Source organism: Bos grunniens, chromosome 9 (genome assembly GCF_055505025.1).
Source record: "Bos grunniens cultivar Pamir isolate PY7600 chromosome 9, Bosgru_T2T1.0, whole genome shotgun sequence".
NCBI classification, from domain to species: Eukaryota; Metazoa; Chordata; class Mammalia; order Artiodactyla; family Bovidae; genus Bos; species Bos grunniens.
The window spans coordinates 90,612,039-90,635,800 of NC_141173.1; the positions used below are offsets into that span (position 1 = coordinate 90,612,039).

Below are 23,762 nucleotides of genomic sequence, written 5' to 3' on the forward strand. Positions count from 1 at the left end.
CCCAAAGTGTTGTAGCTGAGAGTTTAAAATCATCCTCCACATGTCAGTAGGAGATGAGGAAAGGACAGAAAAGGAGTCTCATGTCCCCAAAGCAGTTTGGAGGTGGGGGAAAGGTGGGTACTTAGCAACTGAGCTGAGGAAATGACGAGAAGGAAATTGTTTTGTGTCTCAGGAACTGTGTGGAATTCCAAGATAAGAAAAACAGTTGCTAATTTGAGTATAAAAGCAGGAAACATGAAACATTTATTTCCTTTCATGCAAACACAAGTATATGAGAGGTTGTGTGAAAATTATTTTTCTCCTGCCGAACTACAAAGACACAGATTCAAAGTTCTTCTGGACACACTGGCTTTTCTTCTCTCTTCTCTTCTTTGTGGATATTATGGCTAATAACACAACAAGTTTAGGGAGCCCATGGCCAGAAAACTTTTGGGGTAAGATTTTCTTTAGCTGTTTTTAATTTAAAATTAGAATGTGGAGAAATGTACTGCCTAGAGGTGATTAAAACCTTGGAAATCCCTGAGCCATTTTGCTTACTCTAAATTGACAACCTAATGTTTTCATAGATTTAGTACAAAAAGATTTGTTCATGTAAAATGTCTGTAATGTGGGCTGTGAAATCATTCAAGTAGGATCTGGGCAACAAGATTTTGGCTGGTGTTACAAAATAATAAAAAAATAATAGGAAATGATAATTAGAAAATAAGAATAAAATGAAAAAAAATGAAAGTCATTGCTGTTTGGAAAATACTAATGTGGATTTTGTTGGAAAATTGTTTTGTCTTATGTTTATACAGATTATTTATCTTATTTAATGAAACTAAGAATTTCTACAGAGATTAATTTTAACTTACCTTGTCAGTGTTATACTCTTTAATTTCCAAAGTGAATCTAAATAATAAATGTACTGAAGGAATGTGATGACATGATCAAATAAAAAAAAATCATATTATGAAACTAGAGGGAAAAACTGTAACAGAACAAGTTAAGTGGAAATAACATCACAAATAACATTATAAAGAAAGCTTCAGTTCAGTTCAGTCACTCAGTCGTGTCCGACTCTTTGCGACCCCATGAATCGCAGCACGCCAGGCCTCCCTGTCCATCACCAACTTCCGGAGTTCACTCAGACTCACGTCCATCGAGTCAGTGATGCCATCCAGCCATAAAGAAAGTTTATCACAGGGAAAAAGGGAACAGTACAAAAGTAGTTTTTGGCTGGGTTCAGACACAACTTCTAGTCAATCAGCTGCAACAGAACGGAGCTGAGGTAAGATCCATGTCTTCCAAGGCTGCAGACTCAGGGAAGAAGGGCTGAGACATGAAATTGTTGCAGGTACTTGGGTTTAGGGAAATTTAAAAAATAAAGGGAGAAGTCGGGTTAAATCCAGAAAACAAATTTAAAGGAGATAATGGAGTTCGTGAAGAGATCACTTCCCCACGCGAACTATTTAACACTTTCTGCTGTGATTCCAAAGTATGTTTGGGGAGCTCTCAGGTGAAAGATGGGCAGGGGTGCTGCCTGCCCCTAACCACCTACCTGGTTTTCCACCATGACAGAAACTTTCATGGAGGGAATGAATTCTCTTTTTACCATCAACATTTATGTTCATTTCATGTCTGAAAATGAGAGATATTAGTAGTTATCCTATTGTAATTCTCAAAGAATTAAGAAAAAGAAAGTAAATTATACTTGCATATTGTAAAGAATGCTTTTGGTAATGTTATTGTACTTTACACCAAAAGACAAGTCTGAATTGTGAGAGTGTTAGTAATATGGGTTTCTTACAATACAGTTTGCTGTCCTCCTTTATAGAGAAAGTGAATGTACCAAACAGATGCTAAAAAATAGTGAGAATGTGTTTGCACTAAATTCATCATTGCAAAAATGATATATAAATTATTGAAAAGTAATTCTTCCTGCAAAATTACCAAATCAATGTTTTTTTCAGATCAAAGTCAAATTTTCAAGACTATGTAAATGTTTAAGGGAAAAAATAATTATCCACTGATTAAAACGTGGAGCATAATCATAAAATGACCCCAGTGAAAAACAAAATATTTAGAGGCAATTTGCCAATCTTACGATAATACTTTTTTAGTATAGAAATCTATGCTTGAGAAAGAATTCAAACTTATTGTTCCAAAGATAGTTCTGAGTGTTTCTTTATCTTACTTGGTGAATACAATGGAAAATAGATGGATATAATGAAAACCAGGAAAGGGAGTGTTACATTGATAAGCATTAACCAAGCTAAACAGATATGTTATGCAGATATAATATTATAATGTTTGATGATGTGGGGAAAATATATAGAAGATCCCATTATTTCTTCCGGGGTAAAAAAAAAAAAATATATATATATATATATATATATATTAAGTGTAAAATGCAAAAATGTGGATCTATGAAATGTAAACATTTTCTAAAATATAAATGTTGACCTTTAAAATTTTTATCTCCCTTTTCTGTCTAAATTGATATCTATCGTGTCCACTGTCTCCACAAAAAATGTTATTTGAAAATCCTGTAAAGTGCAGTGCAATGCATTGTCTATTGCTTCCAAAATGCTTGTTGGCATTTTGAATTCAGAAGATAGGGAAAGAACAGTTTAGAAAAGCAAAACTTATACATCAAACCATACAAATTTCCCAGACTTATGCTAAGGCTGCATAAAAAATTGCTTTCCAAATGTAATTTCCCTGGTTTACTTTAAAGAATATTGAAAAATTCGATAAAGATACCAGGTTATTACCAATAATGATAGTTTACATTTTATTGATAATCACCTATAAAATTTACTAAATGTTGTACAAACATGACAGTAATTAATGCAAAGGCGATTGATAAAATTGGCCTGACAACACAGCTGAAGACTTGCATTTCCCACTTTTGCCTTCTTTGATGCATTTCCCTTCCCTATAAACAGTACCAATGAAAGAAACAGGCAACATAACCTGTTAAAGTTTGCTGCACTCTGCTTTAATGAAATTGTAGACAAGTGTCATTAAACTTGGTTAGTCTTTTCGTATTTATAGTTCTAAATAAGACTATTTGGTTATACTTCTTGCCTTACCATGTGTGGTTTTGGCTAGGATTGTGAAAAATTAGAGAATTTATGGGTTTAGGAATTTGCCTTTATTCACCTGATTTAATCTTCATCAAATCTATATCTGTCCTAAAGAAGATTACACTTTTGGAGGAGATTATGTGCTCATACATATGCAAACATATGTATACAACATATGTCTATATTGCTATGGAATAACGCAAGATGATATTCAGTAAAATGGCAATGAATGAGTTAGAAAAATGAAAGTGTTAGTCCCTAAGTTGTGTCCAACTCTTTGTGATGCCATGGACTATAGTCTGCCAGACTCCTCTTACCATGGCAAGAATACTAGAGTGGGTAGCCATTCCCTTCTCCAGGGGATCTTCCTGACCCAGGGATTGAATCCAGGTCTCCTGCATTGCAGGCAGATTCTTTGCTGCCTGAACCACCTGATCCCTAAATCCTTTTTAGAAAAAAAAAGTGAGGCCTTACCTGTTTCTATAAATCAGACAAGGTTCACATAGGGAGACAATTCTAGGAAGAACATTGTAGTCATTCATATTTCTTACAGTATCTTATTAAATCATTCTTTCATCTGTTTATCTATCCAGTTCATTAGTTTACTCAGAAGCACTGACTGACCACTCTTTATATATTAGACAATGTGCCTAGTGTTTGTGAGATAAATATGGCATGGTTGGAGAATTTCAGGAAATTCAGGAAAAAATCTTATCAGCAAATATACAGAAGTTAAAAATACGCAAGCCGAGTTTGCAGAGAACTGAATGACTTGAAAGAGATTTGTGTAGTTTTGGCTGTTACTGTAAAAGTTTAGCCGGGAGAAGGGAATGGCTACCCACTCCAGTATTATAGTATACTGTAAAAGTTTGCCTGGAGAATTCCATGTACAGAGACCTGATTAACCTTGACCTTCCCTAGTGGCTCAGAAGTAAAGAATCTTTCTGTAATGCAGGAGATCTGATTTAACCTAATTATTTTTAATTTAGCTACTTCAAGCTTCCCCACTTCCCCCTTTACTTTCCTCTACAGCTGGAAAGGAGATGAGACAGGACTGGGAACTCTACACTACCGAGTGTGTTGGAAAGAGAGGGCTATTGGTTCTTGGTCAAGTTCTGGTCTCTGTTGACTCTACTGATGTATATTTCTCATCTGCTTTAGGGGCATTGCCCTTTTTTCTTGCCTTTACTGCTGAAGATTATTACCATAAAATCTGATGATCTGTGCAACATTTGCTAATGGCACGATTTTTCCTTTCTGGTCTATTGGCTCTTTTCCATCTGTCTCAGCTGGCATAGAACAATGTTGAATGCTCTCCCGTAACCTTGGACCTGAGGGCATTTGGGCTGTATATAAGACCCTTAGATCTGGATATACTAAGTCAATACTTCCTCATCCCTACTCTGCTTTTCAGGGACCGAGAGTTTCTCAGAGGGGTTTATCATCTTTCTGATCTGGATCCCAAGAAGTTGAAAATGGATACCAATTTCTCTGGGATTCCCTAAATGAATCTGTAGCTCATTCACAGGCAGAAATGGAGTAATGGCCCCTTATTCAGGACTCTCACTGGTCACATGTATGCATAGCCCTTTTTCGGTCTCCAAAACTTCTCCTCTTCACACTGCTTCTGAAAATTTACTTGTTGGGGTTGAATATTTAAGTCCCCTCCCCCATTCAATGTTGAATCCTTAACCCCCTAATGCAATGTTATTTGGAGATAAGGCCTTTGAGGCGTAATTGGGATCAGATTAGAAGGTGGGTCCCCCATGATGGGGTTAATGGCTTTATAAGAGGAGAAAGAGATAACTGTTCTTTCCCATCTGTGTGCTAGCACTGAGATGAGGGTGTGGGCTCTCACCAGAACCTGGTCATGCTGGCACCTGGATGCTGGGCATCCTGGTTCCCAGAACTGTGAGAAATAAATGTCTGTTGTTGAAGCCACCCAGTCTGTGGTATTTAAACAGCAGCCCAAGTTGACCTGGGCATGACTCATGGACCACAGTTTATTTTTCCAGCACTGTTCATTATCAGATCAGATCAGTCGTGTCCGACTCTTTGCAACCCCATGAATCGCAGCACGCCAGGCCTCCCTGTCCATCACCAACTCCCGGAGTTCACTGAGACTCACATCCATCCAGTCAGTGATGCCATCCAGCCATCTCATCCTCTGTCGTCCCCTTCTCCTCTTGCCCCCAGTCCCTCCCAGCATCAGAGTCTTTTCCAATGAGTCAACTCTTCACATGAGGTGGCCAAAGTATTGGAGTTTCAGCTTTAGCATCATTCCTTCCAAAGAAATCCCAGGGCTGATCTCCTTCAGAATGGACTGGTTGGATCTCCTTGCAGTCCAAGGGACTCTCAAGAGTCTTCTCCAACACCACACTTCAAAAGCATCAATTCTTCGGCTCTCAGCCTTCTTCACAGTCCAACTCTCACATCCATACATGACCACAGGAAAAACCATAGCCTTGACTAGACGAACCTTTGTTGGCAAAGTAATGTCTCTGCTTTTGAACATGCTATCTAGGTTGGTCATAACTTTCCTTCCAAGGAGGAAGCGTCTTTTAATTTCATGGCTGCAGTCACCATCTGCAGTGATTTTGGAGCCCAGAAAAATAAAGTCTGACACTGTTTCCACCGTTTCCCCATCTATTTCCCATGAAGTGGTGGGATCGGATGCCATGATCTTCGTTTTCTGAATGTTGCGCTTTAAGCCCACTTTTTCACTCTCCACTTTCACTTTCATCAAGAGGCTTTTTAGTTCCTCTTCACTTTCTGCCATAAGGGTGGTGTCATCTGCATATCTGAGGTGATTGACATTTCTCCCAGCAATCTTGATTCCAGCTTGTGTTTCTTCCAGTCCAGCGTATTTCATGATGTACTCTGCATACAAGTTAAATAAGCAGGGTGACAATATACAGCCTTGACGAACTCCTTTTCCTATTTCGAACCAGTCTTTTGTTCCATGTCCAGTTCTAACTGTTGCTTCCTGACCTGCATGCAAATTTCTCAAGAGGCAGGTCAGGTGGCCTGATATTCCCATCTCTTGAAGAATTGTCCACAGTTTATTGTGATCCACACAGTCAAAGGCTTTGGCATAGTCAATAAAGCAGAAATAGATGAAAGGTATGTTCTTCAGTCTTTTAGGCGCTCAGTATTTTGAAATTGCAACAAACAAACAGAAAACCCAAAACACTCTTGTGTCTTTTACAATGTCTACTGATTGGAGCAAAACAATTTGTTTTCAAGGCTATCTTCTATTCTAAGTATTTAATAATCCTGTTAGTAATTCTGAGCACCAGTTTTTTTCTTTTTTTTCTGTGCATCTTTGATAACAGCCCTAATCCTCTCCAAGATAACTGAAGAGATGGAGGATTGTTAATTGATTTCTTGGGCAATCAAGTGCTGTCAAGGGCAGCAAACCTTGGTTAATAGCTGAAAACTTTATTTCATAACCTGAGAAAAATATGTCACTTAGGGATCTACCCCAGGAGATGGAAGAAGGTTGTTTCCAGAGAGGTTGAGGAGGGAGAAAGCTTATGGGCTGGGCATGCTCCCCAACAATGTTCTTTATATTCCCTCTTCCCAAATAGTAAACAAATACTATGTTTCAAATGTGTATTTTTAATTTGTATTTTAAAAACTCTTGGACATCTATGCAACATTTCATATTAACAGCCTGATAATTACTTGCTTTATATCAGTTACCTAGGAAGTTTGATTGACAAGGGTTTATAAATTCTTGTCTTTAAAACTGCTGTATCTCAGTTCCACAGACAGAAGTTTCATGATTCATCTCTCACTGAACTCCATGCTCAGAGATTGGCTCAGTAGGATGAGGCAGAGCCTAGAAGAATGTAATTTTTTAATAGGTTCCTGACTTTAGAACTTCTGCATTTATGTTAATGATAGAAATTTGCTTATAGTAGTCTTTTCTTACAATAGCCTTGTCAGATTCTGGTATCAATGTTAGGCAGGTTTCCTAAAACAGGTTAGGAAGTGAAAAAGTTCTATTATTTGGAAAAAGTTGTGTAAGCGTGGCATTGTTTATTGTTTAAATGTTTGAAAGAATTCACCAGTGTAATTATCTGTAGTATTTTTAATAAGAAGGTTTTAAGTGAAAAGTCAATGTGTTTAACAATATTGGATAATTCAGATTTCCTACTGATCATTTGATTACTTTAGGGCAGTTTGTGTCTTGTAGGAATTTTCCCATTTGAATTAAATTTCTAAATGTGTTGCCTTAAAGTTGTTTATGACCTTCTCTCATATACTTTTCTAATATTTATTATGAAAGAAATATACAGAAAAAAATTGAAGAATTTTGCAGTGAATATCCATATACCTACTCCTAGATTATACTATTAACATTTTTATAATATTCATTTTATCAACCAATCTTAGTTTATATTTCCAAGAAAATTGAAGATATCAGTATGCTTCCCCCTAGTTAATTTAGCATTTATAGTATTAACAAGAATTTAATATTTTTATTTTTTTTCTTTGAAAGTCAAATGTACATCAATAAAATGTGTAAATGATCAAAAAATGAAGTGCACGGATCATAACTGAATATTTGCTGAATTTTGATAAAGACGTACACACCTGAGTAACCCAAAGCCCAGTAAAGATATAGAACGTTATCTCCAACCTGAAAAGTTCCCTAATGATAATGACACTTCTTAGTCAACCCTGTTTACATCATCCCCAGAGGAAATCACTAGTATGTATTCATTGAAAAAATATCCATGTATAAGTGGACCTGTGCAGTTCAAACCTGTGTTATTCAAGGGTTAACTGTTGGTCTACCCTGTTCCTTTTGAACATAGTTTAACTTACCTACTACTCTAACAGTACTGTTGAATAATTATATTCATAGTATGACTTATGCTTTATTCTTTTGACCAAATCTATTTCCAAATCTCCCAGATTTTTCATTTGTCTCACAATCCCGTTAGTCTAGTTTCTAGTAACTTAGAAAGAAAAAAAGAAAACCAACGGGGGCAGTTAGACATCAGAGGTGGGACAGGATGACCCTTAAATAGGGTGGTTAGGGTAGCTCTCAATGAGAAGGTGACATGTGGGTGAAGACCTGAAGTCACCCGTGTAAACAGCTGAGTAGAGTTTCAGGAATAGGTTACAATTTGCACAAGGCTCTAAATCAGGAGCACAGATGATGTGTTTAAGGAATGGCAAAGAGGGCAGTGTGGATGGAGATGAATGAGCCAGTGGAAGAGTAGGAAGGAGGACAGATGACAGGGAACAGATCAAGGTGGAACTTCAAGGTGATTTGGGAGAGTTTACATTTTATTATACTCTGGGAGAAATGAATGGTTTAGAGCAAAAGAGTGATGTGATTTGACTAACACTTTAGAAGGCTCACTCTGGCTACTGTACTGAGAACTGAGCAAGGAGAGAAGCAGGAACCAGAGAGAAGGCTATAGTAATGGTCCAGGTCACAGATGATGGTGACTTGGATCAGGAAGGTAGCAGAGCAGATAATGAGAAGCTGAATTCTGGATATGTTCTGACAATAGACCCAATAGGATTTTCTGGGAGATGAGATACACATAGGAAATGCTTGCTGTTGTTTAAATTAACAATTTTTGCCAAAATCTTATTGTCTGAACAATCCTGCTATATTCTCTAGGGTACCAAGAACAGCAGAGTCTACTAGCAGTCTAATAGCTAAGCTTAATGATTCTTAAGATTGCAAAGGATTTTGTGAATTGATCAATGTTTTATTGTCAAAGATAAAATCACTTTTCAGATATTAGAACAATTCAACTCAAGGCCACTAGGTGGTGACGTTTACTAAATTTTGATAGTAGTGGCCAGAATTTTAGGTACGGATTAGATTTATCGAAAACCAGATTCAATATTAGAATCTTAGAATTGAAAGGCACTATCGTGACCATTATTATTAGGCTAGGAAGAGTCAAATGACACAGGAAAGCTATACATCCATTAGTAATAATAGCTGTCGTTCTTTGAGGACCAATGTGCCAGCCCCTTAGTAGGTATATAGACATAAGTTATAAAATAGGATAACACTTAAGTTATATGCCATGCTTTACTAATGTTAGAGTTTGTTCCTTTTTTCCTTTAAAGGGAGATCTGTCATTTTTAAAGCAATCATTTGTTCTTTTTAGTTGCATTATAATTGTTGTTACTTGATGTAAAATTGTTTCCCCTTGATTTTACATTTTCAAAGTTTCTAATTTCTTCTTGAAATGAAGTTTATGCTAATTTTGGCTATAGATTAATCTTTTAGAACACGTTGTCTGAAGAGGCTGTGGTGGAAGGGCTCACAGGGCATATGCACGGAGACGATGTAAAGGAACTCTTGTAAACTTTAAATGCTTTTATGGGATTTTAAGATTTTAGCTTCATTTAGTGGAAATAAAGTAAGTATGTCTAATCTCATCTATTATACATGCTTATATACTGAGATATTCAGAATCCTCTGTCAGACTCTAGTGGTTACACAGGTTTAGACCCTAAAGCAAGAGCATGCTTGGTCAAAAAGTTTGCTTGGGTTTTCTGTAATATCTTATGGAAAAACTCAAATGAACTTTTTGGCCAACCCAATACTTTGCAGACTTTAATATTTATTTTCTCACTTTATGTCATACCTAAGTGACTGCAACAGTCCCCTGACTGGTGTTGGTTGTCAATATTCAATTATTAAAATAAAATAAATATTTTATTTATGTGCAGTGGGTGGCTCAGATGGTAAAGAATTTGCTTGCAATGTGGGAGACCTGGGTTTAATCCCTGGGTTGGGAAGATCCCCTGGAGGAGGATATGTGAAGTCACTCCAGTATTCTTGCCTGGAGAAGCCCATGGACAGAGGAGTCTGGTGGGCTATAGTCCATGGGATCACAAAATCGGACACGGCTGAGCGACTAACAGACACACACATCTATAGCATAAATCTTGTTCAGTTGCTAAGTCATGTCTGACTCTTTGTGACCCCATGAACTGCAGCACACCAGATTTCCCTGTCCTTCACCATCTCCCAAGATCTGCTCAAACTCGTGTCCATTTAGTTGGTGAAGCCATCCAACCATCTCATCCTTTGTCACTCCCTTCTCCTGTCCTCAGTCTTTCCCAGCATCAGGGTCTTTTCCAGTGAGTTGGCTGTTCATGTCAGGTGGCCAAAGTATTTATTGGAGCTTCAGCTTAAGCATCAGTCCTTCCAATGAATATTCAGGGTTGATTTCCTTTAGGATTGAGTGGTTTGATCTCCTTGCTGTCCAAGGGACTCTCAAGAGTCTTCTTCAGCACCACAATTCGAAAGCACGACTCTGTTTCAATATAAAAAAACTAAGAGTTTGAGCTGAGGCAAGAGTTCGTTTTAGTTGAAACATTATATCTCTGATTCTATATCTGAAGTTGTTGATATTTAAAATTCTCCAGTGGAGGTTGTTGATTCAGAAATGTAATTGCAGAATACATAACACTGCTTTACCACATTTCCTCCAAGTATTTTTATCTGTAACTGGCTACCAAATCTGGCATTAAATCAATACAATCTTATGCATTTCAAAATTTTCATTTCAGATTAATATTTTCTTACAACACACCAAAGATAAAGAGCTTTTCCCTAATTGAGGTTGTTTGACAATTAAGGGATGTAATAGACTTAGTAGTGTCCAAGACCCTATATTAAATTAATCAAATTAGAAATGCATATTACTGTTTACCAAAATAATGAAATAAAAATAGGGTTGCATTTTATAAACTGTATTCATTCCAACATCAAAATTTTCTTAATCTTAGTTTTAGTGAAACCTTTCTAACTTAGAATGATAGAAGTTCATATTTAGAAGGAGCTTACAGTTTACCAACTAAGTCTCAACTTAATGCATTATTTTTCTACTCAAAGACAAAATAACATTAAAATGAATCATAGTATATCTCTCATTCATCTATTCTAAATAGAAGGACAGAATTTCTGAGTGACTTTATTCATAGTCTTTGATTAAAGTGTTTATCATGGTAATCCACTTATGGATCCTCTGGAGCATAAACTACTTAATGCATAAACTCTTCCAGAGACAACTGACCACTTAATAATGCACAATAAATTATTCAAATGATGTGCAATACACCTCACAAAAACAAAGATTGCTAAACCTCACTGAAATATAGTAAAATTAGGTATTTTTCTTAACAAAAGAACAGAATTTAGTAAAATTTCTGGATTCACATACTTATTTGGAAGAAGACAAAGGACTGGGTTTTATGAAGTATTTGAGTAGTTTATGATTTTTACTTAGTACTCTTACAAGAACAATTAAAACATTTTTCAGTGAAATCCAGAATTTAGATAGCTATTATAAACAACACAAAACTTCAAGGAAAGATGTAATGATTATAATACAAATTAAAATTTTATCTAGTAAATCTATTCTCTGATAAACTACTGTTGCATAAAATGGCAAAGGCAAGTAAATATAAAGTAAGCAGATGATAGAATTTCTAAAACATTAAAATTTGATCTGATTATCAAATTACTACTATAAAATAACATTATTATTTAGATTTTAGGAGCAAGAGCTTCTAAGCCTCAGTTTATCACCATTATGCTGCTCAATGTCTTATCTCTAGGACATTAGATGGTATGATACTATGGAATAATTTTTATATTCTTTTCACTTTGAGACTCCCACGATCAGATTCTTTCTTATTCTTACTATAGCTTCCCAGATTAAGCCATTGTTGTTGTATGTTCGAATCACTGTTTCCCTCTCCTCCCTGCTTATTTGTTTTCAGTCTACCGCAGATATCAACACCAGCTCCATCTTTATCCTTCCTATGGGTAACTGCTCAAGCCTCTTCTTTGCCCACAGGGAAGAGGTTGAACTTCTTGGAGAAGTACTCAGGGCCTTCCATCATCTGACCCCCAACCTACTGTGCGTAAAGTGGCCAATGACCCACTCACTGTCCCATCTAAAGGGCCTTTTTCTTACTTTAAGTCTTCTAGAATGTTAACTCTGCTACAGACTATTTTCTTCCCAGCTCTCTCTGTACTTAGCAGTACTTGGTATCTAGTGGGTGCTTTATACGTGAACAAATGAATTGATAAATTTCTCTGGGGCTCCTGGTTGCTAATCACTTCTCCCTAAAAGTCTCTTCTCACTTTGATTCAGTGCTAGTAACCTTTCTTATCTCTGTGGGCCATCCTAATTAGCCCTTCTGTGTTTCCCCGGTGTTGACCTCCGCCACCTGTTAAATTCTGGTTTTCCTGGAAGTTTGTTCTCAACTCTCTTCTATAAACACATTTGTTTCTTTTAGTAGAAGTGCGTTCCTTGGATAGTTGAACTCTCTTGCAGCATGAAGATTCCGAATTTTGCATCATTTTAAACTCCATATTTATTTAACCCTGAATTCCCTAATACACACTCCAGGGACATGCAAACTCAACATCTTCCTACTATCAGTTCCAGCCCCAGTTCTGCAGTCTCACATTACTTCCCTATTTGGACAAACGGTACTAGTAAGCACCTGTCCACCCCCATTTGCCCACACCAGAGCCTGAGAGTCATTCTAGGTTCATCCTTCCCTCAGGGTAGCAAAATGTGGTGTTTTTACTGGTTGACTGTGTGTGCATGTGTGCATGTGTGTGTGTGTTTGGTTGGTTGCTTTTTGCTGGTTGACTTTAATTTTTAGAGAGTGGAATTGGGAGGAATTGCATGTCCTTTGTTTTAAATTTTCTTTTGTTTTGAAGGATCCTCCAGTTTCCCTTCAGTCTTGCCTCCTTCCTCCTTCATTGTGTGGTTTCCAAAAAGCACCTTTTTCTTTCTTTTTTTTAAACAACTTTATTGAGATATAGTCAATTAGAGCATACAATTAAATGGTTTTGTTATAGGAGTTGTGTGACCACCACAGCATCAGATTTAAGAAGATTTTGTCCTTCAAAAAAGCGCTTCCCTGATGGAGAAGGGCTAGGCTGCCCACTCCAGTATTCTTAGGCTTCCTCTGTGGCTCAGTTGGTAAAGAATCTGCCTACAATGCAGGAGACCTGGGTTCGATCCCTGGGTTGGGAAGATCCCTTGGAGAAGCAAAAGGCTACCCACTCCAGAATTCTGACCTGGAGAATTCCATGGACTGTATAGTCCATGGGGTCTCAAAGAGTTGGACACAGCTGAGCAACTTTCACCTTCACTTCTGTCCTTCAAAAAGAAACCCTGTCCCTACTTAGAGGTCCCTCCCATTCCCTTCCACTTACCCCCTCGCCTTAGACCATCACCAATCTACTTTCTTTCTATGTAGTTTGTGTCTTCTGGACATTTCCTGTGAGTAGAATCATAAAATGCGTGATCCTTTTGTGATAGGACTCTTCCTCACGGCAAGGATTACTTTCCAAGACTGCCTCTTCCCATTCCTATAAGTCCCTTTCCTGGTCAGCATGCTCATGGACCAAAATACCTTTTCATTTTATTTTTATAGTATTTCCAGAATTGCCCTTCTTCTCCATGACAACGTGGTGGAAGTATAGGAGATAATTTATTGATTTCTAGTTTCCATCATTTATTTTTTAGATAAATTGAAGTTTGGATATTTGTTGTCTTCTAATTATGCTGAAAGCATGGTTTTGTATATTTTTATTTGGTCATCTTGTTGTCCTCTATTGTTTTTCAGAAGAAACTTTGGAAAATCCTGATTTACATGGCCTTTTTGTGTTGGCAGCCCAGATTTTCTATAATTCCCTTTTTGAGTTCCAAGTATTTGGGGGCACTGATAGTTACAAGTTAATTTGGAATTTCACTGTATTATTAATAAGGCTAATCTTAGGTTCTGACTGTGCTTATTGCTTTTTCCAGATAAAGCCTAACTCTATAAAACTCCATTCTCAAGAGATTTCACTTTAAGGCCATGACTCAATATTAGACGAGAGACAATTTTGAAGAACAATCCTGAGTCTAGAAGATCTGTCATAAATCATCTTGTATTTCAGAAGTCATCTTCCTGTTATAAAGAATTCATTGCCTAGATTTGACATAAAGAGTTGCTTTAGACATTTTGATACAAGCATTTGTGATAACTGTAAACATTGGACATAACAAATATGGTCTTTCTACAGGAGAAAAACATGACAATATAAGATAGAAAGATGCTAAAATAGATCCAAAAATTAAGGAACAATGAATATCCTTTTTTAATTATTAATATGGGCTTGTTTTGTTATTTCTATATTATAGATTTGGTGCATACTGTCATAGACCATATTAACAAACTGGAGAGAACTTTAGTTGTCATAAAATCTAACTCCTTCATTTGAAGAAAGTAATAAAATAAGTGAGTCTAAATAAATTTTTATAAAAATCACACAGAATGTTAGGAATAGAGCTGAGTTTGGAACCCTGAATCAATTAGCTTTTTCTGTGTAACAATCCACCCCATTTACTTAGCTCACAATTCTGTGGGTGGGCAACTTGGGCTGGGGTCAGCTTGATGGATTTTCTGCTGGTCTTTTTTCATGAACCATACTCAGTTGGTAGGTTGACTGTATTTAAAATTCAGCACATACTGAGTTTTCCAAATAGAAAATTCTAAAATTATATCCAGGTATCAGGGGAAAATATACTGAAATGTATGGAATTTGCGTGAGAACAACAGATTTTAGGATAGTGTGAAAATCAATATGGGTTGTGGGTTAGATCATGGGTGTGTGTGTCTGTGTGTGGTGGATGATAAGGGTGGAGGGGTCTTCTAATATTCAGCATGTCTTTCCAGTTAATGCAGGGCTCTGCTACCCAGTTTTATTCAAGAATATGTTTTTAGTTCACAAAAAGAAGCAATAAGGTATCTGGGAAAGGCATTTTTCCCTCCTTACAACAGGAAATCTGGACAAGTTCTGTGAATTGGAGGATACTGGTATATAGCAGAGATTCTATGGAGGTTCAGGGGATAGGAATTTCGTGATCACAAGGGCACGATAAGAGCATGAACCTGCTTGGGGACCAAGAAAGAGCTCAGCAGTCTGTATAGCTCATGTCATCAATGAGTCAAAGATAAAGGTGACAGTCCAGGAGTTCTGGAAATAAGACATAAATCAGTCAGCCCCCCAGATGGTTCTAGCCCAGCACTTCCTGTCTCAGAATGAGAACGGATGTGAGGCATCATGCAGCCTTCAGGGTGGGATACACTGGTGGGGGATTTGAAAGCAGACAGAGGAAAAGACAGAGTCAATGTGACTATGAAATTCTTTATCGATTTTTGGCACATTGGTTACTACTGTAATTCAAAAGGAAGTAATCTTTGGATTATATTTGCAACTATAAAAATTTATGAGCTAAATAAAGAAGAGACTTTTTTCAAAATATGAGACTTTTTAATTACTAATTTCTTAAAGATAATAAAATATTGTAAGCAATGTGGAATGCTACAGCTAAAAAGATGTCATTTTACATCCTTTATTGTTTTTCTTTGATAAATGGAAGCCTATCGGCTTCATTTATTTATACCCACCCAACACCATCTTCTATCTCCCAAATGCAAAATCTAAGTTAATCAAATATTCCATAGTCCTCATTTGCGTTTTGCCTGTATATTTAGTTGAACACCTATCTGTAAATCATATTACCTATTTGTTTTCTTTGTTTTAGAGGATGTGATAATGTCCTTCACGGTATCCGTGGCAACGGTACTTGTAATCGGAGGATTTATTTGGGCTTTGTCTGTCTGTCTGTCTCGAAGAAGGGCCAGTGCCCCCATCTCGCAGTGGAGTTCAAGCCGGCGATCCAGATCTTCATATACCCACGGCCTCAACAGAAATGGATTTTACCGCCACAGTGGCTGTGAACGTCGAAGCAACCTCAGCTTGGCAAGCCTCACTTTCCAGCGACAAGCTTCCCTGGAACAAGCCAATTCCTTTCCAAGAAAATCAAGCTTCAGGGGCTCAACTTTCCACCCCTTTCTGCAATGCCCACCACTTCCTGTGGAAACTGAGAGTCAGCTGGTGACTTTCCCTTCATCCACTACCTCCTCCAGCATCAACACTTCCCACAGCCTGGGCCGTCCGGATTTCCACTGGTCCAGTAACAGTCTTCGGCTTGGCGTTTCAACACCACCCCCACCTGCCTATGAGTCCATCATAAAGGCTTTCTCGGACTCCTGAGTAGGGTGCTTCTGTTTTTGTTTTTCTTTTCTTGTTTTGTATTGAAGGGAAATTACAAATAGGCAAAACAGAATTTTGAGGACATGGCCCAAATGCCTAATGAGTTTCCAAGCTGAAATATGCACACACAATTTGGACATCACAATGTAAAACAGATTTCCTTTTTTTTTTTTGTCTCACATGAAAAAATAATATTTTTCCAAATAGTTATATATTTATGTATTTTGTATTCAACATGGGAATTTTGAAAGATAGTGATTCTTGGCTAAGAATCAACTGATACAGTATATATGTCTTTTAGACTAAAACAAAAACTTTGGATTTTTGTGGTTTACAATCTTCACTCAATGTCCAATGTGACTATAAAGGTGGGAAAAATTACTGTGTAACTTAAAAAAATTCCTGTCTTAAGGGATTTTAATTTAACTTTCTTTAGAAAGACAAGTGAATCATTTGACAATCTTGGATTTTTAGTGATTTTATGGACATAAAATGATGGAACATAGGAGATTCTAAAGTTCCTTGATTTCACTCATTTGTGACAAGTGAGGAAATCAAGCAAAGGAAGCTGAACTCAGTGAGTGTTACAGAATAGTGCAATTCTGACACTTATTTTTCCCCCAACTCCTTTTGTTCTTTTCCCAAGAATAGTTATCCTCTTCACTGAGGCAAAATCCTTGGATTTACTCACTTGATGATTTGACCTTTCTTTACTGTTTTCATTGTATTGTTATAAAAACAATAGCTAATCCAATTCATTTGATCTAAAAACAAACTCTAGTACCGAGTTTACATTTTTCTTAAGGGATAAACTTTATTTCTTACATTTAAATCTAGCAATGGGGAAAGCTTGTTACCTAAGGATTTTCTGTAACTTCAAAGACAAATAAAGGAGGGCTAGTAGAGAGAAAGTCTGTTTATCCAAATTAGATGTTACAGCCACGAAGAATCTTCCTTCCTGGATGGACCCATCAGTCATCATCTTTTATTTACTTCTCTATGGAACCTCAGCTTCTGTGAAGAGTCTTTGTACAGATGAAACTGTGCCAACCGGTCTTTAGTGCAGACAATTATTTAAGGAGTCCATCTCCACAAGAAGCCACCCTTTTAAAGGGAGAGCTTCAGTGGCCAGAGATGACTGGCTGGTCTTTTTCATTTAAGGACATGAGTTCCCAGAATTATTACTCAAAAGACCTGGAGTTTGTTTCTGATATAGTGAATATTTAGCTTATGTTGCTATTTCTTCTCTGAACACTGGGATTTTCTGTAAATAAAAATGATCTCATGATAGTTTCTGCAATGCAGTAGTCCCAGCTAATGGTGTCTGAATATGACTCAATACTGTAATAGATATTTACACAATAAAAGATTCTGTATAGTATTTTCTTTATTTTTTTTTTTAGCTTACATTTTGCACTGTTCCTCAAGGACAGTTATACTTAATGATGTCTATAGTAAATGTCTATAAATAGATGCTTTCTAATGCAATATACCTGAAAGGAGGAAGGAGGAGGGAAGGGAGGGATAGAGGAAGGAAGGAAGGAAAGAGAAAAAAAGCTCAAAAGATAGCAAATTTGTTGTAAGTTTTTTTTTTTATAAAAACTTAGTTATAGCCACATAAAATTTTAAGAGATCTGTGCTTGTTGCTGTTCAGTCGCTAAGTTGTGTCCAAGTCTGTGGGACCCCATGGACTACAGCATACCAGGCCTCCCTGTCCCTCACTATCTCCTGGAGTTTGCTGGAAATCATGTCCATAGAGTCAGTGATGCCATTCAATTCTATCTTTGCTTGTATGCCATTTTTAATGTCTAATATGCGAGGTAAGCAAAGTATATGGTTTTTGTGTAGAATTTGTTGAGACTAAAAACTGCTTCATCTCTCTCAAATAACGAAAATGAGAGCAGAAATCCTCTGGTGTATTTAACCATCTGAAAGAATTATTACCTCTTCCCTCACCAAGTTATGAAATAATCAAAATGAGTATGTTGTAAATGTGCAATGTATAAAACATGAAATTAAAACAAAAACTGGAGGCTTTTTCTTAATGTAATTATTTTATTTGAAATATTTAGTTGATTATGAAATAAAATTAAACTGATGTCAATTTTGATTCAGTTTATTTATTGAATAGCCTGTGACTGTTTCCTATTTATTTGGTATTTTAACTCAATCAAGATCATTCTTTAAAAAATGGGAAAAAAAATCATTCTTTATAAACTATTTTAGAGACACAACCTTGTTTTATCTAATAATGTGTAACACAAAAGGGGTATGATCACAAAGAAAAAAACAGAATTTTTAATGATTAATATAGATGAACAATAAGTTGTTAAAAACATGAATTTAGATTCTTATCTTACTAGATAAACAATTCCAGAATTGTTTAATTAATTTTTTTAGAGAATAAACTTTTTGAGATATAATTTACTTTTAACATTATGTTAGTTTTAAGTGTACAACATAAGGATTTTATATATGTATGTACTGCAAAACGATCACCATAGTCCACTCTAATTAACATCTGCAGCCACATTTAGTTACTTGTGATGAGAACTTTGAGGATCTACTCTCAGTTCAGTTCAGTTCAGTCGCTCAGTCGTGTCTGACTCTTTGCGACCCCATGGACAGCAGCACACCAGGCCTCCCTGTCCATCACCAACTCCCGGAGCTTACTCAAACTCCTGTCCATTCTGTCAGTAATGTCATCCAACCATCTCAATCTCTGTCATCCCCTTCTCCACTCCCCTTCTAACTTTCCCAGCATCAGGGTCTTTTCCAATGAGTTGGTTCTTCGTATCAGGTGGCCAAAGTATTGGAGTTTCAGCTTCAGCATCAGTCCTTCCAATGAATATTCAGGACTGACTTCCTTTAGGATTGACTGGTTGGGTATATCCATCTTTATAATGTATATGATCTATTTTCAGCAACTTTCAGATATACAATACGGTACAATTAACTATAGTCACAATGTGGTACATTACATATCCAGGGTTTGTTTATTTCACAACTAGATGTTTATGCCTTTTTTGACAAGCTTCACCCTTTTGATCTCCACTTCCCTCCCCACCATGTCTGGCTCTCTGTTCTCTGATATCAGTAGACAGTCTTATTGGTTTATTTGGAATTTTGCCTAATGTATATATTGCCTAGTCTTAAAACAATTGGAAATAAACTTTCTGAAATTAAGAAAAAGAACCCTAGTAATGCATGAAAATCACAAGAACAAGAAACAACTGCAGAGCTACAAAAGTGTCTAATTTTAGTGCAGATAGTATCTGATTTACACATAAGAAAGAAAAAAAATCAAGTTAGAAATTACCAAAATTAACTAGCTATTGGGTGTCGGGAACAAAAGAAGGGATAGATTGCCTATCTTTCATAGTGAGAGTGCAGGACATGTTCTTTTGGCTGGCAAATCCTCTACTAGTCTGAAAACCAAATTCCTTTCCCTGACTACCTACCCATGTGATTATAGCAGGAACTATCACCACATCCAATGTAACCTCATTGACTGGTCTCGAAGGCATCTGATCAAACCAATCCTGTGGTCCTTTGCAAAAGATTTTGTGGTAGGGGTCCTGAGAGAGATCAGTATCTCTTAGATGGTTAACATTGTAAGAAGTAAGATGTAAAAGCTTTTTTCCTACCATGTGATAGGAAAGAAATTAAACTGATCCACAGAGAGAAATTAAAAAATGGCATAGTCAATGGATTTGAAATCCTTAGTTTTTGTAGCTCCTGAAGGCTAGACACATTCCTTGCCTTCATAAGGCAAGAGTAATGAAGTCTTTCCTGGATTCAACTGAATACTACAATAGCTTTCTAGCAAATTCTCATTTTCCTATAGATCAAATTGAGTTAGACTACAATCACTCGCTGAAAAGGTTTCTAACAAAACAGAAATTTAATATATACTGCTTTATTTCTGAAGCTGATAAATTAAGAAATATGGGCATAAGTGTATTATGAGAAATTTTATTAGCAGCTGCTGGTAAAATTAGAGTATCTATTTTAGAAAAATAGGCAAAGAACAGATAAATGATAGAAAACAAAGGAAATAATGAAAAGTGAAAGTGTCAGATATCAGATTTAAAATAAAATATCAACAAAATGAATTTAATAAATCGACATAAATATTATTAAAATCTATTCTTTTCAAAATTAACACAAATGAGATAAATACACAAAATAATAGCTTCAATTGGATCAAAAAATTCCATCTGTAAGCCAATTGTAAATCTTGCCTAAAATGAAGTGATTCAGAAAAACTGAAAGTAAAGACAGGGACTTCCCTGGTGGTCCAGTGGTTAAGAATTTACCTTCCAATGCAGGGGACACAGCTTCTGTCCCTGATTGGGGAACTGAGATCCCACATGCTCTGGGGCAGCTAAGCCCACGTGGCTCAACTACTGAGTCCACGCTTAGAGTTTTGCGGCCACAAGGCTAGAGAGAGCCCACGGATGCCACAATGAAGAGGGTGCTGAAATGAAGACCCAGCACACACACATACACAAAAAGTAAAGGCAAAAATATAATACAGTATACCTATTATCAACATCAGAAAAAGTTATGTGAATAGAATAAAGAGTATCACTTCATAACATTAAAAACTATAATCCCAATGAGGATATAAATTATCTTGAAACTTAGGTAGCAAGTATTAATAGCAAACTACCAGAAATGTCTTCATAAAGCAAACTAAAAACACACTGAGGGATATAAAGAAGTATTTGAATATATGTGAGGGACATGCCTTAATTATAGCTAGGAAGCCTCAATATTTTAAGATATTTTATACCTAAATTAATTTATACATTCAACCTATTTCAGTCAGAATCCTTCTGTAAGGGTTTATGCTTTGCTTTTTATATCTGCTTTTGTTTGTATTTTAACTTAGATGAAGATGGAAGTCATGTTGGAAATAAAACTTGAGACAAAGTCATCAAGACTCTGACAAAGAAGAGTAATGACAAAGAATTTGGGCTGTTAGATATTAAAATACTCTTAAAGCTTAAGTAATCATTCAACAAAAAATTTGGAAGAAAATTAATGTACAAATCAACTTAATACAATAAATGATACAGAAATAGAACAAAGTAGGTATGGAAAATTACTTAAGTTGAGGGTAGAATTTCTAATAAGTGAAAAAACTGATTCAGAAATGTTTTGGGGAAAACTAGATGGTTAAAGAGAAAAATATCTCTCTCGTGTATCTTAAAATAAATTTAAAATGAATAATAAATGTAACCATTAAAATAAAGGTGTATAATAAAAATAGAAAAATATTTTAAAAAATATTTACATGGAAATAATTTTTCTGAGTGAGTTTGGATAGTGGGTAATCAGATTTATTTTAAAATTTGAAGTTAAATTTTTTAAAATAAATCTTGCTATTTACAATTTATACTTGGAGTCAACTTTATGAGATTTAATTCATATATAGTTAGATTCATTGCATTTTAAGTGCTGAATCTGATCCATTTTGAAATAGGTAGACACCCATGTTAAGGGCTTACCTGGTAGTTCAGCTGGTAAAGAATCTGCCTGCAATGCAAGAGACCCCTGTTCAATTCCTGGGTCAGGAAGATCCGATGGAGAAGAGATAGGCTACCCACTCCAGCATTCTTAGGCTTCCCTGGTGGCTCAGATGGTAAAGACTCTTCCTGCAATGTGTGAGACCTGAGTTCGATCCCTGGGTTGGGAAGATTCCCTGGAGGAGGGCATGACAACCCACTCCAGTATTCTTGCCTGGAGAATCCCCATGGACAGAGGAGCCTGGTGGGCTACAGTCCATGGGGTCACAAAGAGTTGGACACAACTGAGCAACTAAGCACACACACAACACAGACACTCACATCATCGTCACAATATTCAGGATACGTAACACTGGGAATTCCCTGGAGGTCAGTGGTTAGGGCTCTGTGCTTCCACTGTAGGGGGCACCAGATCGATCTCTGGTCTGTCGGGAAGCTCAAGTTCCACATGATGCATGGCTTGGCCAAAAGGAAGAAAAAAAAAAAGAGAGATAACAGCTCCATCATCACAAAATGTTCCCTTATACTCCTTCCCAATCAATCTTCATTTTCTAATACCACCTTTTAACATACGTCGGCTTCCCTGGTGGCTCAGATGGTAAAGCATCAGCCTGCAATGCAGGAGACCTGGATTCTAGCCCTGTGTTGGAAAGATCCCCTGGAGAAGGGAATGGCAACCCACTCCAGTATTCTTGCCTGGAAAATCCCATGAACAGAAAAGCCTGGTGGGCTACAGTCTATGGGATCATAATGAGTCAGACATGACTGAGCAACCAACACTTAAACATACTTAGATGTACTTCCTATCATTATGGATTAGGTTTATTTGTCTCCAAGTTCTCTACAAATGAAATCAGACAATAGGTGCTATTTTGCCTCTGGTTTCTTTCTTTCAAGGTAAGTATTTGGAATTTATCCATGTTGTTGTATATTTCAAAGATTCATTTTTAATTTTTTTTTACTTTTTTTAGGGATTCGTTATTTAATAGATGAATAATATTCCATTGAATGCATATACTATGACTTGTTTATTTGCTAGCCTAGTCAGTATTTATGGCTTCCCTGGTGGCGCAGCACTAAAGAATCCTCCTGACAATGCAGGAGCTGCAGGAGATGGGGGTTTAATCTCTGTGTCGAGAAGATCCCCTGGAAGAGGAAACGGCAACCCACTCCAGTATTCTTGCCTGGAAAGCCCCATGGACAGAGGAACGTGGTGGGCTATAGTCCATGGGATCACAAAGAGCTGGCCAAGACTGAGCAACTGAGCTCACACACATCCATCCTGAAGTCAGAAAGATCTCTGACCTAGTTTGTTCCTACTGTGTAATAACTGTGCTGGGCCTTGTAGTTGCCTTGACACCCCTGAACCATGAACTCTGTCCTCAACTTAGTGAGACCAGTGTGCTGTGCTTAGCATTCCTTCTTCCTGCTCTGCAATACATCTTCCAAAAAAAATAGAAGTGATTGTCAGGCTTCCCTCATATATTTAAAAACTGCCTGTAGCCAAGTATGCTCAATTTTATAGCTTGTTTGTTGTCAGAAGATTAATCTTATGCCTTTTATCTATTTTGACTGGAGGTGGAAATCTCTGAAAACCTTTTTTTTTAAGAAAATTAAAAAAAGATTAAACATTACCTGAGTAGAGGATGCTCTTAAACCCTATTAAAAGACAAATTATGAACTGTGAGTAAGAGCTTTAGTATGGATTGAATGTTCTACTGTTTAATTTAGAAAAATAATACCTTAGTAAAAAATGCACAATGGATCAGGTCTTTTGCAAAATAAAGATATAAAAATGGCTAAAATGGCCTTGAAATTTACTTTTCTGGAGTGGACTTTGGCCATATAAATACTCTTTGAGGATTAGACAATCGTTTGCCCTAGAAAAGTAATCCTAGCTATTATAAAATTTTATGTTGTAATTTACTTCCTCAAAGACCTGATGATTATTAAAACAAAGCCTCCACTGACTAGACAGCATAAAAACAAGAAAGTGAAAGTGAAGTCGCTCAGTTGTGTCTGACTCTTTGT

General features: G+C 36.6%; 1 protein-coding gene across 1 annotated transcript; it reads left to right on the forward strand.

Annotated features, from left to right (window-relative positions):
- The first annotated feature begins 276 nt into the window (after positions 1–276).
- Positions 277–18,301, forward strand: MYCT1 (MYC target 1). The gene is made up of 2 exons (XM_086316637.1): positions 277–434; positions 15,686–18,301. Exons 1-2 carry the CDS (start codon positions 383–385, stop codon positions 16,195–16,197), a joined length of 564 nt encoding a protein of 187 aa, XP_086172763.1. The 5' UTR covers positions 277–382; the 3' UTR covers positions 16,198–18,301.
- Positions 18,302–23,762: the final 5,461 nt, after the last annotated feature.